This window comes from Lepus europaeus, chromosome 1 (assembly GCF_033115175.1).
Source record: "Lepus europaeus isolate LE1 chromosome 1, mLepTim1.pri, whole genome shotgun sequence".
Lineage (NCBI taxonomy): Eukaryota > Metazoa > Chordata > Mammalia > Lagomorpha > Leporidae > Lepus > Lepus europaeus.
In genome coordinates, this window is record NC_084827.1 from 168,367,995 (window position 1) to 168,382,646 (window position 14,652).

Genomic DNA, 14,652 nt, shown 5'->3' on the forward strand with positions numbered 1-14,652 from the left:
CTGACTAAAAATATCTATAATTTCCTTAATTCTTTATTGTTTATATTTATGGAGTCTTAAGTTTTATAGATATCTGTCCATAACTAGAAAAAATGTTAATAATTGAATGTTTACAAATTCAACAGATGCCTCCCACCCAAAGAAATAATAGCATTTTCAAAGTTATTGATGCAGTAAGAGGAATATCTCACATCTGGGACAAAGTTGTTAGCCAAAAATGCCTATTTACTTCAAAATGTTACCATGTAAGGCAATGTTGAATAACTTACATTGGCATATTTCCATTAGACACCCATTATACACAAGAGATTAACATTTTAAGCACAAGTATTAAATGTCCTCTTATAGAAACTATTACAACATCAGGTGTTGTTCATAAAGCAAGTTATGAAGTCATGCTAACAATAGCAAAAGCCCTACAACTCACAATTGCAGAACTGCTCATCTGTCTGTCCTGCTTGGAAACAATATTTCCCAAAGCAGAGAGTGTACCACCTTTGAACAATAGTGTTAGAAGAGTAATCAAGGACATATAAAAGACATGGAAATACTTCTAGTCTAAAAAATGTGTAAATCATAAATGTATCATCTAGGATTCATGTTCACCTTTGTGTGAAGGTTCTCCTTCATAAGTACCAAGATATTGAAGAGATTACATTTTTTTTTTGACAGGCAGAGTTAGACAGTGAGAGAGAGACAGAGAGAAAGGTCTTCCTTTTCCATTGGTTCACCCCCCAAATGGCTGCTGCAGCCGGCGCGCAGCACCGATCTGAAGCCAGGAGCCAGGTGTTTCCTCCTGGTCTCCCATGCGGGTGCAGGGCCCAAGCACTTGAGCCATCCTCCACTGCCTTCCCGGGCCACCTCAGAGAGCTGGACTGGAAGAGGAGCAACTGGGACAGAACCGGTGCCCAAACCAGGACTAGAACCCAGAGTACCAGTGCCTCAGGGAGAGGATTAGCCTAGTGAGCCGCGGCGCGGGCCAGAAGAGATTACATTAATGGGACTTCACCAAGAATTATGGGCATCAATTTCAAGCATAAAATCTGATTTTGTTTAAAAAAATCATGTTCATGAAAACACACTCAAGTTACTCATTAAAATTTTTCAAAGCATTTGGAAGTTTTATACAAATTCATTATTTATTAATCTTTGTTTTTGCTTTGTAGTTTTATTACAATTATACAATATAAAAGTGATTATTTTCACCACGGTCTCTATCCTTGTCTCCCAATTCCCTTGAATTTACCCCAGTGAGCCACACAGATGTGACTGTTTCCTATGTATGACACTGACATAAAAAATTCTGAGAATCCCTGTGCATAGTTAGGCAGTGTCTAATATGAAATTATTCACCCTGGGTAGTACATTTGAATGAGGTTCAAGAAATACTTTCACCCAAAATGTGAAAATATGAAAAGAATCAGAAAGCATGCAGTGGGTTTACACGAAGTCTATCTTTACCAACCTGTCTTGAAAAATAAAGAGGTCTACCATCTCAAAAAAAAAAAAAAAAAGTCAAACCACAAAGCTAAAGTAATCAAAAATGATAACCTTCAGTCTGATGCCATGATTGTAATTACATCATTAATTTGAGGGAAAAGTACATGGTAAAAGCCCAATGATTATTTCATATGCTAATCTGAATTCCTTCCTTTGAATAATGTTTACATTGAGGAATTGGTTGATTTTCCTCTCTGTTCTTATACTGCCATTTTTCCCTACATGTCTGCTGAAATAAAACTTTTTCCATCACATTTCCTACAGGTCTACATACAGGACCTCCCATAGAATTTAACAGCCAGCACACTCTTCTCTTTAAAAAAGTGCCAGAGGATGCCAGAGGGTCCCTAATCACTCCAGTATGAATGATACCAGACATTAACATTAACAATGAAAACAGGCACACAGACAGAGTATCACAGCAATTTCTCCATGATATGTCTGAACACATTCAGTACCTACTTAACATAGAATTTTCATTCCAGGAAGCACAAAGATGACATATTCACAACAATAATTGTCAGTAGCAAATATTTTCTTAGGACAGGCAGTCGGGAGTCATGTAACAAAAAAAAAAAAAAAAAAGCAAGTCACCTACTACACAAGCGGCAAGAATATTCAATGCTTGAAAAAACCTAATAAGTCTTCAAACATACTACACATACATTACAGTATATTTGCAAGAAAATCTTTCAAGCAACTAAGATCGCCTAGGGATTTTTAAAACAGCAGTAACAATAATAATTATTGCTATGTTATAAATCCTTATTACATTGTTTTATACAATAAAGGTTGTCAAAGGCACTGTATCTCTTGAAACATTAATAAATATGTAGTTTGTAGAAAAAATGTAACCTTATTGAAATGTCCTTTATAATCAATGAAAAGGTACAATTAAACCTCAGCCTATATGGCAGTACTAATAGCTCAGAAACACTAAATTCTATACCATCTTTGGTTATTTTCCTTAATTCCAATCCTGAAAAAAAAAAAAAAGTAAGTCAATTCAGGACATTAAACACAGATACATTGTGTCTGGACTGGAATCAGGGTATTATTGAGTGTATTAAAATGTCTAACATGTATGAGCTGTGAACTATTAACATAAATTTGAATTAATATACAATTTTAAAAACTGAACATTTAGAAAGATACTAGTGATGAGATGAATTTTACATTCAAAACCATGGATTAGTACAATGTAACTTGCAGCCTGTCAGCTGAGGATGAAATGCAGCCAGTAGATTGCAACTCTTTTATCAAAATTAGCTGAAAAAAACAGCACATGGAGTTAAAAGGGTGCAAACAAATATTCAATCTGTGCAGTGGTTAAGCATTCAGAGCGACAGTAAGTTCATGTACAATATAATACAGACATGTAGTAATTATAAATATGTTATGAAAACAACTTTAAATTTTGCTAGTTAACAAGAATCCCTTCAAGTTATTTTTGGCATAGCGCCAGAGGCTTTATCAAAAAGATGGATGCAAGGCATTATTTCTTCACAAAGTTCCCAACATGTAGCACTCGGAATCTTCAAGTATCAACACAGTCAAAATGCTGGTTTGTTCATGTATTCTTCCATGGTCTGAAAGAGAACCACAAATTAGAACAGTCTTCTTTTTAATCACATCCTTTAGCAGACTGCAATTTTTTTTTTAGTCTTTTCTTTGTGCCATTATTAAGAAGTTTCCAAATGTATATGTAGACATAAATCTTTGCACTCTAATCAAGAAAGGTGGTTCAGAGTCTGAGTATAATTTGTATGCATAACCATACAGCTGGAACTAAATGCTTTTCAATTGAGAAAAAGCAAAACTTGATCATAAAATGAATGCCTAAGAAGAGAAATGCCCAAGCAACATCTGCCAGATATCACTGAAAGATAAATGAGCCTTCTGAAATTATCAAGAAGCCCACACCCAGGCCCCTGTGGCAGAGACGCCTGAATCACACTGTGTGACATTGTCTTGGCTCCTACGTTGTGCAGAACATCTTTATTACACGTATTGCCAAGACATAAAAGATAAACACACCATAATGGTGAAGAATTCCTGCTGTGTGTTTTGAAAAGGCTACCCTCCCAAATAGGACGCAATTTACCAATCATGTTTCCTCAGCCTCTTCATCAATTACCAAGGCCAGATATTTTTCCAGCACTTTTGAAAACATACATACTTGAACAGTCTCACAAGTATAAGCAGAGTTAAAACTTACAGTAATTTTGTAAGCCCAATAGCATGCAAGATGGATGGACTTCTTGCATTCTTTCTACTAAAACATACATAGGAGCTGATGTCGTGGCACGGTGGGTTACTCTGCCACCTGCAACTTGGCATCCAGTATCTGAGTGCTCGTCTCATATGAGCACTTTCTTCTAAAGTGCCAGCTTGATCCCTTGCTGCTCTGCTTTATATCTAGCTTCCTGCTAATGTACCTGAGAAGGCAGAGGAGGATGGCCCAAATGCGTGGGCTCCTGCCACACCAATGCACTTCCTGGCTCCTGGCTTCAGACTGGCCCAGCCCTGGCTGTTGCAGCCATTTGGGGAGTGAATCAGTGGATAGAAACACATTTCTCTCTCTCTTTCTCCCCCCTGCCCCTTTCTCTCTCTCTCTCTCTCTCTCTCCATGTCTCGGTCACTCTGCCTTCCAAATAAATAATTTTAAAAAATAAAAAACATAAAACCACATATTTTTGGTGTAGTACCATGGCTCCAGGCTGAATCAGTAAGAGAACTCGAAGAGGCAGAAAGTTATCCTCAGATACACCCTGCTTCTTCAATATGCGTCACTGTCACTTCATCCAGCCAGCAATGCTTGATGTGTTCTTAAGCTTAAACCCTAGTGTATGTGACTTATTTGAACCTGTCCAGAAAGACACTGAGCAGCATGGGCCACAGAGAACAAGGCAGCTGCTCAAGCAAGATTGCCAAGGGGATACCAAGGTTATGAATCAGATATTTTAAATGCTTACCATCAGCTCTGTTTAGAAACCCAGTGCTCCTTCGCTGATGGTACTTGTGATGACTACTCCATACTCCTAGGGCTCACCACCTCCAAAATGAACATGGGCCAAGAGACACCCTCACCCTAAGATCTCTGCCCTGTGTCTCCTCCTATAGACACTGCCCACATGTCTTAACTTAGCCAGAGCATCCCATGCTGGTTTTATGCAGTCTACAGTTTATACCATTCAAAAAGGAACACAAAGTTACAAACACAAAATTGGGATCACAAACTTCTGAATAATGGCTTGATACTCCCTTAAAATGGTTTAACTTCATTGTATTGCTAGATATTTTTTGCAATTGAAATACAACATTTCTGTCAAATTGACAAAAATGAATAACTCTGAGAGTATCATTAGCTGCAGGACCAGTCAAAGGTCCTGGAGTCAGCGCTTCACTGGCCTGTAGCTGCTGCCACTTCTCACAGCAATAAGCAGCAGATGAGGATGCCTGCTGAACACTACACAGGCTGCACTGTCTCAGCCATCCTGTTACTGAACTACGTGAACTAATAATGTAAGATTTGGTATGTTCTTGAACTTGCTACTTCAAAGGTTTGGACAGACTTTGAAAACTGGCACCACACCAAGGAGCTCAGCCCTTGTCTTCATAAGAGGAGTGCTCGATACTGTATCTAGGGATCCTCACACTGTGGTGTTTCTCATGCATTCACTGTCCACATACACAATTCTCTATTGCATCATGGTTTGTGTTAGCTGTCGATGTGTTTATGCTTTAAAAGGTGACAGTGTTGGTGTGCATCTAGCAGCTTCTCCTGCATCCACACACATAGATGAGGCACTCTCTTGCTTCAGCATCAGAGGCGGCATTAGACTGTCCATTCTGAACACACTTTCTTGGTCTAGAACACCTGCTAACAGATGCCCTCCGTGGTGATCTCAGGAATTGCACTCTGCAGTTAACCATTAATCTTCTTTTCAGTTTCTTTTTCCTCCAAACACCTTTGTGCCATTGTCCACATGGATGCTCTGCCCTCCCAAAAAAAGGTCATCCCCAAACAACCAAACTGTGCCTTTATTTTCCTATTTTCAACATCTAGGCCTAGTACACCCAGAATAAGCTGTGAGTACCTGGAAATTTGAGACTATGTGTCTTCATACTAAATATGTGAGGATAGGCTTTTAAACATTTTTAATATTCTTTTTTAAATTTAAGATTTATTTATATTCATTTGAAAGGCGGAGTGTCAGACAGAGAATGACAAAGAAAGAGATCTTCCACCTGCTGGTTGATTCTTCCAAATGACCACAACAGCCAGGCTGAAGCCAAGAGCCAGGAACTCCACTCTGGTCTCCAAGAGCAAGGGCTTAAGCACTTGTGTCTGAGAAATCAGTGGATGATGGCCCATCTGCAGAGAACTAAATCAAAAGCAGAGCAGCTGGGACTCAAACTGGTGCTCCAACATGGGATGACAGGCTCACAGGTGTCATCTCATATTATTAACTTGTCTAGCCTGCTGCACCACATCATCGGCCCCCAAATTTTTAATATTCTAAGAAACATTTATTAAGGAGGGATTGGGGAAAGTCCCAGGGGCTACTTCAAAGTCTAAAATTGTTCTGAAAGTAAAGGCAAGTCACAACAGCCTCCCTTAACCTTTAGTCACTACAAATAAGTGTTTAGATCCAAATACAGGAAGGAAATGGCAGTCACGTTTTTCCTTTATGCAATTACATTATTTGAACCTATCCACTCTAAACTTTTCTGAAGCAGACAAGATATACAAGGTCAGTTTTTAAATATGAACCCCCACACGTTCATTGACTTCAACAAGGTGAGTTGCATAGCCCCAGACACCCTAAAAACACTTTCTCCATTTGGCAGATGACTTTAATCCAACAAGGGGGTTTTAGAGGGCAGCCATGACATTGCCTGCTCACCACAGGGAACACAAAAGATAAATGCTGAGCACCCTGGGACCTACCCTTCAATACCTTCCATTCCGTCATCAGTTACACGTACTACCAATTAGTGAATTGTGAAGGATCTCTCTTGAAACACCTGCTTCCCAGATTTAAATGGAACCAGGAGCACCAGATTTACTGCAAGCTCTTTAAAACTCCTAGTGATGCAAAATAGCCCAGGTGTGTCTTGGCCCCAATTCAGGGAGCTTTAATTATTGAAGTGTCAAAGACCCTGTTAAACGTCTGCTTCTCCTACAAGGAGATTAAGGATCCTGAGGATAGAATTATAAATAACCTCCATCCTCCACTGCCTACCTCTCATCCCTGGTATATTTTAAGAAATGCTGTTCTGTGGAATTTCCAAACCACTGATTTCTGAAGTACCTTGTAAAATTCCCTTCTGGTGGCATCTGAGAGAGCCAAGTAAATAAGAGGGAGTTTAAATGCATTTGTTGAGGCGAGAACACTTCAAGCAATGAATGTATTGGCCTCTCAATGGGAACATGCAGCTGCTGCCTATGGACTCCTTCTCAAATAGACATCTTCAGGACCAGCCAGCCACCTGGGGACTGATCTCCTCGATGGGCAGGAGCAAGTCAGCAGCTCAAAGCAATTGCTGAGAAATTAAGCCTAATGTTTTCCAAACTTGGCCTCTTATTTCCCAAGAGCAGGAAGGGTGGAAGATAGGAAGATGGAAAGATCCACTTACATGGTGAAAAGAAGTACCTAGAAATGACAGAGCTGGCCAAACCCAGGCCCACAGACAGACAGACACACACAGACACACACACACACATGTGTGTGTGTATGCAGACACTTACACTGGGGCTGGTCACATCTTTATTTTGGAGGGCAAAGGTCAGCAGGGTGGAGTGTGTGATCTCTCAGAGTCCTTGGGAAGACAGAAGAGTCTAATGTAGTTTATGCTCCCTGATCAGGTGTGTGCAAATAAGGGCTGTTTCTAACAGAGAAGTCCTGCTATGTTTTTATATCAGAATAACAGAAGTGGTACAAAATGTATGCTTCAGGACCCATTTTAACCTCTGCAAGCAAGCCGCTTTATTTATGCAAACAGGAACATGCATACAGCCTTTCCCAGAGGTGCAAGAAATTTTAATTAAAATGATAAATGCCATCTTCAATAATAAAGCTCTAATATTTCTGGCAAATGAAGTAACTATGTACCACTATTCTCCTTTCCCAGGGCAGCACAGACATTTTAATGAAAGTCTTTTAATACATCTCATTATTCTTGAAAAGAGTAGCACCAAGCAATAGCACCTTTTCAATAGGGCTATATACTCAACTAAAAATCTCACCCAAACATGAAGAGCAAAGATTCTAGGAGCCAACTTCCTGGATTCCAATCTATATTCCACACTTAACTAGTTGTGTGACATTGAGAAGTGCATCATTTAACCTCCTGAAGTCTGGTTTGCTTATTTGGTAAATGGGGTAGAAACACTACGTACCTATTAGAATTGCTGTAAGAGTTAAATGAGCTACTGACAGTCAATTGCTTGAAAACTATAGTGGGCATGGTGTAAGTACTCAGTGCATGTTGGCTAATACAATATTAACACTATTATCACCACTATCACCATATTTACCCATGATATTAATGGGAAACTGTACTGACCTCTTGTAACATATCAGAGTCTTCAATGGCTTTGACAGCAGTTTTCTTGGATGTTTCCTGAATTTCTCCACCTATTATAAACTCATCAAGGATGAAATAAGCCTTTTCAAAATTAAAAATAATGTCCAGCTCACAGACCTGGTAGGGAAAAAAATATTTTGATAAACTTGAAATAGGATCAGGGGAAACACTTGCCGATATCTCAAGCTTTCCCAAGTTTACAGCCATATGCCATACCAAATATAAAAATATCTGATTGGGACCAGCAATGTGGCACAGCAGGTTAAACTTGCAATGCAAGCATCCCATATCAGAGTACAAGTTCAAGTCCCTGCTGCTCCATTTCCAAACCAGTTCCTTCCAAATGTGCCTGGGAAAATAGCCGAAGATAACTCAAATACTTGAGTGCCTGTCATCTACATAGGAGACTTGGATAGTGTTCTGGACTTCTGGCTTCAGCCTGGTCTAGACCTTGCTATTGTGGCCATTTGAAGAGTGAACCAGTGGATAAAAGATATCTCTCCCTCTCTACCTCTCCCTCTCCTTTCTCCTCTCTCCCTCCTTCTCTCCCTCTCTCTTTCTCAACCCCCTATCACTTTGCCTTTCAAATAATAAGTATTTTTTAAAATATCTTATAGTATTTTAAAGACAGAAAGCTAGAGCCAGGGAATTCTGGGTCTTTAATAAAAGAAAAATCACATTCTATTAAAGCAGAGAAGGTCCTTAGATAATAATGTTGTATGTTGCAGTAAGACACTTGAGATTCAATAGAGGAACATGGTCACTCAGCTCCTATTTCCACCTGCACAAAGGACAGTTGAGCCCCCAGCTGGGTTTTAGGAACAAGTGCAGAGTTCCATTTCTCTGCTCTCTGGTCTATAAATCCTGGCTCCTAGCATGAAGATTCTCTCTGCAGCTCGCTTATCAGGAACATATTAGCTCAACTGTGCTAATGATTCTCAAAATTACATCAGAGACCAGTGGTTTGGGACCTTTATAGTGAATCAGGCTCACCCAGAGGCTCATTAAAACAGTGCTGGACCTGCCCCCAGCTTCTGATTCACTAGGTCTGAGTCAGGCTGAGAGTTCGCACCTGTAACAGGTTCCCAAGTGCAGCTGCTACTGCTGGACTTGCAAATGTTCATCAAAAATCACTCTCTGATAGACATTGGTGTTTAAATGCAGCAAGTGGCAAGACCACCCTCTCTAATCCAATGCCCCAACAAGACAGCTGTTCAGGCATTTTCTTTGCTGTCTTCCTCCTATTTATTCCTCAACTCACCAACCCCTAACTTTTCTTTGCATACTAGCCACCCAACAGAAGCTACTCTGTTAAAAGCTTTGCTCAAAGTTTAGAATCCTTCCCCACATTTACCACTCAGCAGCACTTGATACTCTTCATCAATACCTGGCCAATGGAAAGCACTTTTCTCTTGTTCCTCCAACTTCGGCAATACCATTTAATTTCTGTTCTCCTCCTGCCTCTCTGATGATACCTCCTCTAACTCCCTGGATGATTTAGCTCCTTATCACCTTGCATTCACTCAGGAAAGATTTATAGAGTGCACAAGATGTATCACTCAGCAGAACAGACAAACATCTCTGCCATGTGCTCCTTACATTCTGGAAACCCATCTTCTCCTTCGAGAGTGGTGTTCCACAATAGGGCCTCTTCCCTTTGCAATACACCTGTTCCTCCAGACAATCGTATTGACATTCTGCAGCTGTGTCTAGCATTCAGGGGACTCAACAGACCTCCATGTCCAGCCCTTATCTCCTTCTGGGGCACTAGTTCACCATATCTGCTGTTGCTAATTAGACATCTCAGTTTGGATAGTCTCAATCCATGTTGTCACATCACAAACTGGTGTCAAGCTTATTCTTTTTCCTTTGGTTCCTATTTGGTTAAGTATTTTTTAAAAGGAGGTTGCAGCTACTAATCTATTTACTTATTTGAAAGCAGAGTAAGTGAGGGTGGAGGGGAGAGAGAGGGAGAGAGAGAGAGAGAGAGAGAGAGAGAGCGAGAGCACACTTCTATTTGATGACTCACTCTCCAAATGGCCACAACAGCTGGGACTGGGACAGGTTGAAGCCAGGAGCCAGGGCACTCCATTCCAGTGAGTCTCCCATGTGAGTAGAAGGAACTCAAGTACTTCAGCCGTAGTCTGCTGATTCCCAGGTGCATTAGCAGGGAGGTGGCTTAGAAGGGGAATATCCAAGACTGAACCAGCACTGCAGTATGGGATTCTGGCAACTCAAGTGGCAGCTTAACCCACTGTACCACAACTCTCACACCTGGAACATCTTTCTAATTGCTCAATAATTCATCCTAGAGTTCAACTTATTCCCCCTACCTCCACCCCTCATTCCTCCCTCTCCCTTGGAGTCATCCCACAAATTCCTACTGATTCTACCCTCTAAATCACAAATCCTTGCCCTCTTCTCAGTTTTCACAGTCCTTGGTCAGGCCCGAAACACCTCACCTTTAAGCTACGGCAATGATCTTCTGTGTGAAGTTTGTGTCTGCTCAAGGCCATTGACCAAGGACATTTTGCTAAACTGCTGATCTTGTTCCTCTCCTGTCCAAGACAAAGTTTAATTCCTCAGCATGGAATAGAGGAATCTTTACAACTGACCAGGGCCCTGCTCGCTGGTTCTTGGTCAGGGCTTATCCCATGCTATAGCCATACGTGCCATAAACTTGCTGTGTTCTTGCATGCCTTCACCCTTTGAACATTCCAGAAATTCCTGGAATGTTCCTCCTCTCCTGCTAGTGAAACCATGCTCATGTTTCAAGGCCAAATTCAAAAGTCAGGGGCACAGTGACTGCCCAGGTTGTGGGTTCCCCTTCAGATTTCTTATCATTTCCTCTGGGTTCTCACTTGTATATTCTGTGTGCTAGAACATACTCACTTATTGATCACTAATCACCCTCCACCCCATCCCCCATACTGGGAGCTCAGGGTAGGGACCTTGTCTTCATCACTTTTATGTCCCTGTTATCTTGCACATAGTGAGATGGAATATATATCTGCAGGGTAAACAAACAAGTCAGCCACCAAATAGGTCTTGTTTCTATCATGCTGAGGATTAATGGCTTCCCAGATAATTTTCTGACTCTACTGAACGCTATAACTTTACATAAAATAGATGCCAATAGTCTTGCAAATTGCTCCATATATTTAGGATTTAGGTCAATAAACTTGCAGACTCCACGAGGAACATGGTTTATGTTGACAGATTCAATTGAATGTAGAAGCACATGAACAAATGAATACAACACCACTGTAATAGATGGCCAGCTCAGAAAAACTCATACAACTCATCTACAAGGGTTACAAACTCTTCGTTCACTAGAAAATAGCATTAAAGCAACAATAAGCATATACATACATACATACATATATATGCACACACATATATACCCATATACACACATAAATCCTCCTCCCTAAAATATCTGTGTGTATGTGTGGGCTTGTGTATACATGTATGAGCATATACATACCTGTATACACACACACACAAGCATGCATATACAGCTGTGTGTCTACACACACACATGTATATGCACACATGACCAACAGATGGCCAATTTTCAAATAAAAGAATATATTCACTGGGAACAATGATAACCTAAGACTTCCCAGGACCAGAAGGTTTTACTCTTGAGGACAGGCATCCAGGAGAGCATGGTGTGATGAAAGGACACATATTTTCAAATGAACTTTTTCTTTTACTTCTCACTCCGGGAAGTTGGATGCTCATGGAACAAAGCTCCCCAAGGCAAAAATGTGGTAAAGCACAGCACAGTGTGAACTGGGCATTTAAAATTACAGTCCCAGACTGGGGAAAATAATAGAGGTCTTCAAAAATTCATAGAAAATGCACAGTATGAGAAAATTACACAGGGATTTCAAAAATTTTTTCTATAAAAGTAAGCTCATTTTTAAATCCTACTTTCTATGCACTTTATAAAGTACCCCTAAGTGGGCAATGTCCATAATGGGGAAAAAGAGATAGGATCCGTGTTATAGACAGAATTCTCAAAAACCCTGAGACAAACATCACAAAAACAAGGAAATGCTGTCAAGAAGCAATTCATAGTCGATGCGAGAAATGGAAATGGCCAATACATCTTATACAGTGTAAAGCCTCGCCAGTAATCAGAGAAATGCAAGCTAAATTGATGTTCATCTGAAAACTAAGAGATAATATTCAATATTCAGTACTAGGGATGGTTTGAACAAATAGATATTCAAGCTCATGTTAGTGGAATTTGTAAATTTTATAGAGTACTGAGTTGAACTGTAGTATAGTATTTACCAATTTTTTTTTTTGACAGGCAGAGTGGACAGTGAGAGAGAGACACAGAGAGAAAGGTCTTCCATTTGCCGTTGGTTCACCCTCCAATGGCCGCCAGGGCTGGCGTGCTGCGGCTGGCGCACCTAGCTGATCCGATGGCAGGAGCCAGGTGCTTCTCCTGGTCTCCCATGGGGTGCAGGGCCCAAGCATTTGGGCCATCCTCCACTGCACTCCCTAGCCACAGCAGAGAGCTGGCCTGGAAGAGGGGCAACCGGGATAGAATCCGGCGCCCCGACTGGGACTAGAACCCGGTGTGCCGGCGCCACAGGTGGAGGATTAGCCTATTGAGCCGCGGCGCCGGCCAAGTATTTACCAATTTTAAACATAGAGTTCCTTTGACCAACAATTCCATGAGGCATTTGTTCCCATACTTCATTCAAATTAGTATACAATAACATATGAACAATTTAGATTATAATTTCATCAATTATAATAATCAGATACAACCAAAGTTTACTCATAAGGTAATGGTTTAAATAAAGTATGATATATCCCCATTTAATCCTATGCAGAAATTGAAAAGAATGAAGTAGATTTATACAGACAGATGTGGAAAGACCTTCAATGCAGACTTATAAAGGAAAAAAGGAAAGTTGCAAATAACATGTATAGAGCAGTCCCATTTATTTTTTAAAACCTACATATCTACACGGATATATAAAATTATGCATTGTTCTACAAGGTTGAACAACTTAAACACAAAGAAATCACAGTAAGTCAGGCATTCATGCACAGGAAAGAAGACAACGAGAAGCAGGCAGTTACCAGAGGTCAGAAGAGGCAGAAGTCAGGAGTTAGCGTAGCTTTAGTTGAGGAACCTCAGAGGTCAAGGCAGGTGCACACCAGGAATCCAAGACAGACAGCAGTCTCATTAGGACAAACCAGCAATCAGAATCCTGCAAAGTGAACCTGATAGACACTAATACAAGTTTTCTAGCAACTTCTTGTACCCTACTCCGAGAGCAGCAATCCATCCCCAGCAGCCTGGGGCTACTAATTTAGCACCCAGTAAGTGATAAGCATCAAGTAAGGTGGTACACAGTCCGCTACACAAAAACACACACAGATTAATATGCATTTCCTATCTCTAGATAATTGGAGATATGGATCCACAAGCTCCACTGGCATGACAGAGAACTTTACCAATGAGCAATTACACATTGACAGATCATACACAACTTTAAAATGCTACTCCTGATTATTCTTTGAATTGAATACCATCTGAGAATAAGAAGAGAAAACATGCTAGAAGAATCTTAAATCATATTCGCATTTCTTCTAATTACTCAAATTCTTCAAAAATTCTACCTTAAATTCTGTCTCAGTACATCAGAAATATCACCTTAATGTTCAAATGGCTCCAATCCATCCAATTTTGCAAATACACATGGCTTCCTCCATATCACAATGTTAATAAATATAGGAGTCATTTTATTTATTTTTTTCTCATGTATCTAGATTACGGAATAAAGCTTACAAAATACAGAAACTGATCATTTAACTTTATCTTCAATTTCTTAGCCATGTGCTTTATTGTAATTTGGCTTGGAAGTCTTTCCTTATAGCAGAATACTTGATGCCATGAGATTACTTCTGGCATTTCACAAACTAAATCCTTTTGGATTAATACATGCCCTTACCTACTGAATTCTATTCTAAAGAAAATACAAAACATTTCAAGTTACATGCAGTAACTGCTTCAGGTAAAAAGAAACTCCATAAATACTATAAAGTCACAAATAAAACAAAAGTAAATATAACACAATGCACAACTATACAGCAATTAGAAGTTTATACAGAATTGCTATTCACCCTACATATTTGGCCCTCATGGCAGCCCAATGAGTTAAAGTAAATTTTTACATTAACCTTTTTGAGTTTCCTTTTTATAATCTGTAAAATGGACACAGGTGGCAGGCCCCAAATCATGGGTTGGCTATGGAAGCAAACTGACCCCAGCATCTGACAAGACTCACGTCTCATCTTTTACAACAATAAAAACTCCCTAAATCAGGTTCAAAACCTCCCTGGGACAACAGCATCCACACACTGAGGGCATCATGGAAAATTCACACAACAGTCTTTAATGGGAAAATAAGGCAGGCGTCTAAATCCTCAAACATACTCTTATCAACTGTGAGACTTTGAGGCATTTCCTCTTAGCCTCTATAAATTGGGGTCAATGCTACTTACTGAAGATTGAAAGATTAACTA

General features: G+C 40.0%; 1 protein-coding gene across 2 annotated transcripts in view; it reads right to left on the reverse strand.

The window, feature by feature from the left end:
• Nucleotides 1-1,110: 1,110 nt before the first annotated feature.
• AP1S3 (adaptor related protein complex 1 subunit sigma 3) overlaps nt 1,111-14,652 on the reverse strand; it is a 70,073-nt gene continuing 56,531 nt past the window's right edge. The window contains exons 4-6 of one of the 2 annotated variants that reach the window (XM_062202115.1): nt 8,074-8,211; nt 7,256-7,326; nt 1,111-3,089 (exon numbers count right to left, since the gene is read on the reverse strand). In XM_062202115.1, coding sequence (XP_062058099.1) covers nt 7,294-7,326; nt 8,074-8,211 — 171 coding nt within the window. In that variant the 3' untranslated portion in view covers nt 1,111-3,089; nt 7,256-7,293. The remainder of the gene's footprint in view (nt 3,090-7,255; nt 7,327-8,073; nt 8,212-14,652) is intronic. The other variant, XM_062202109.1, reaches the window with a different exon arrangement.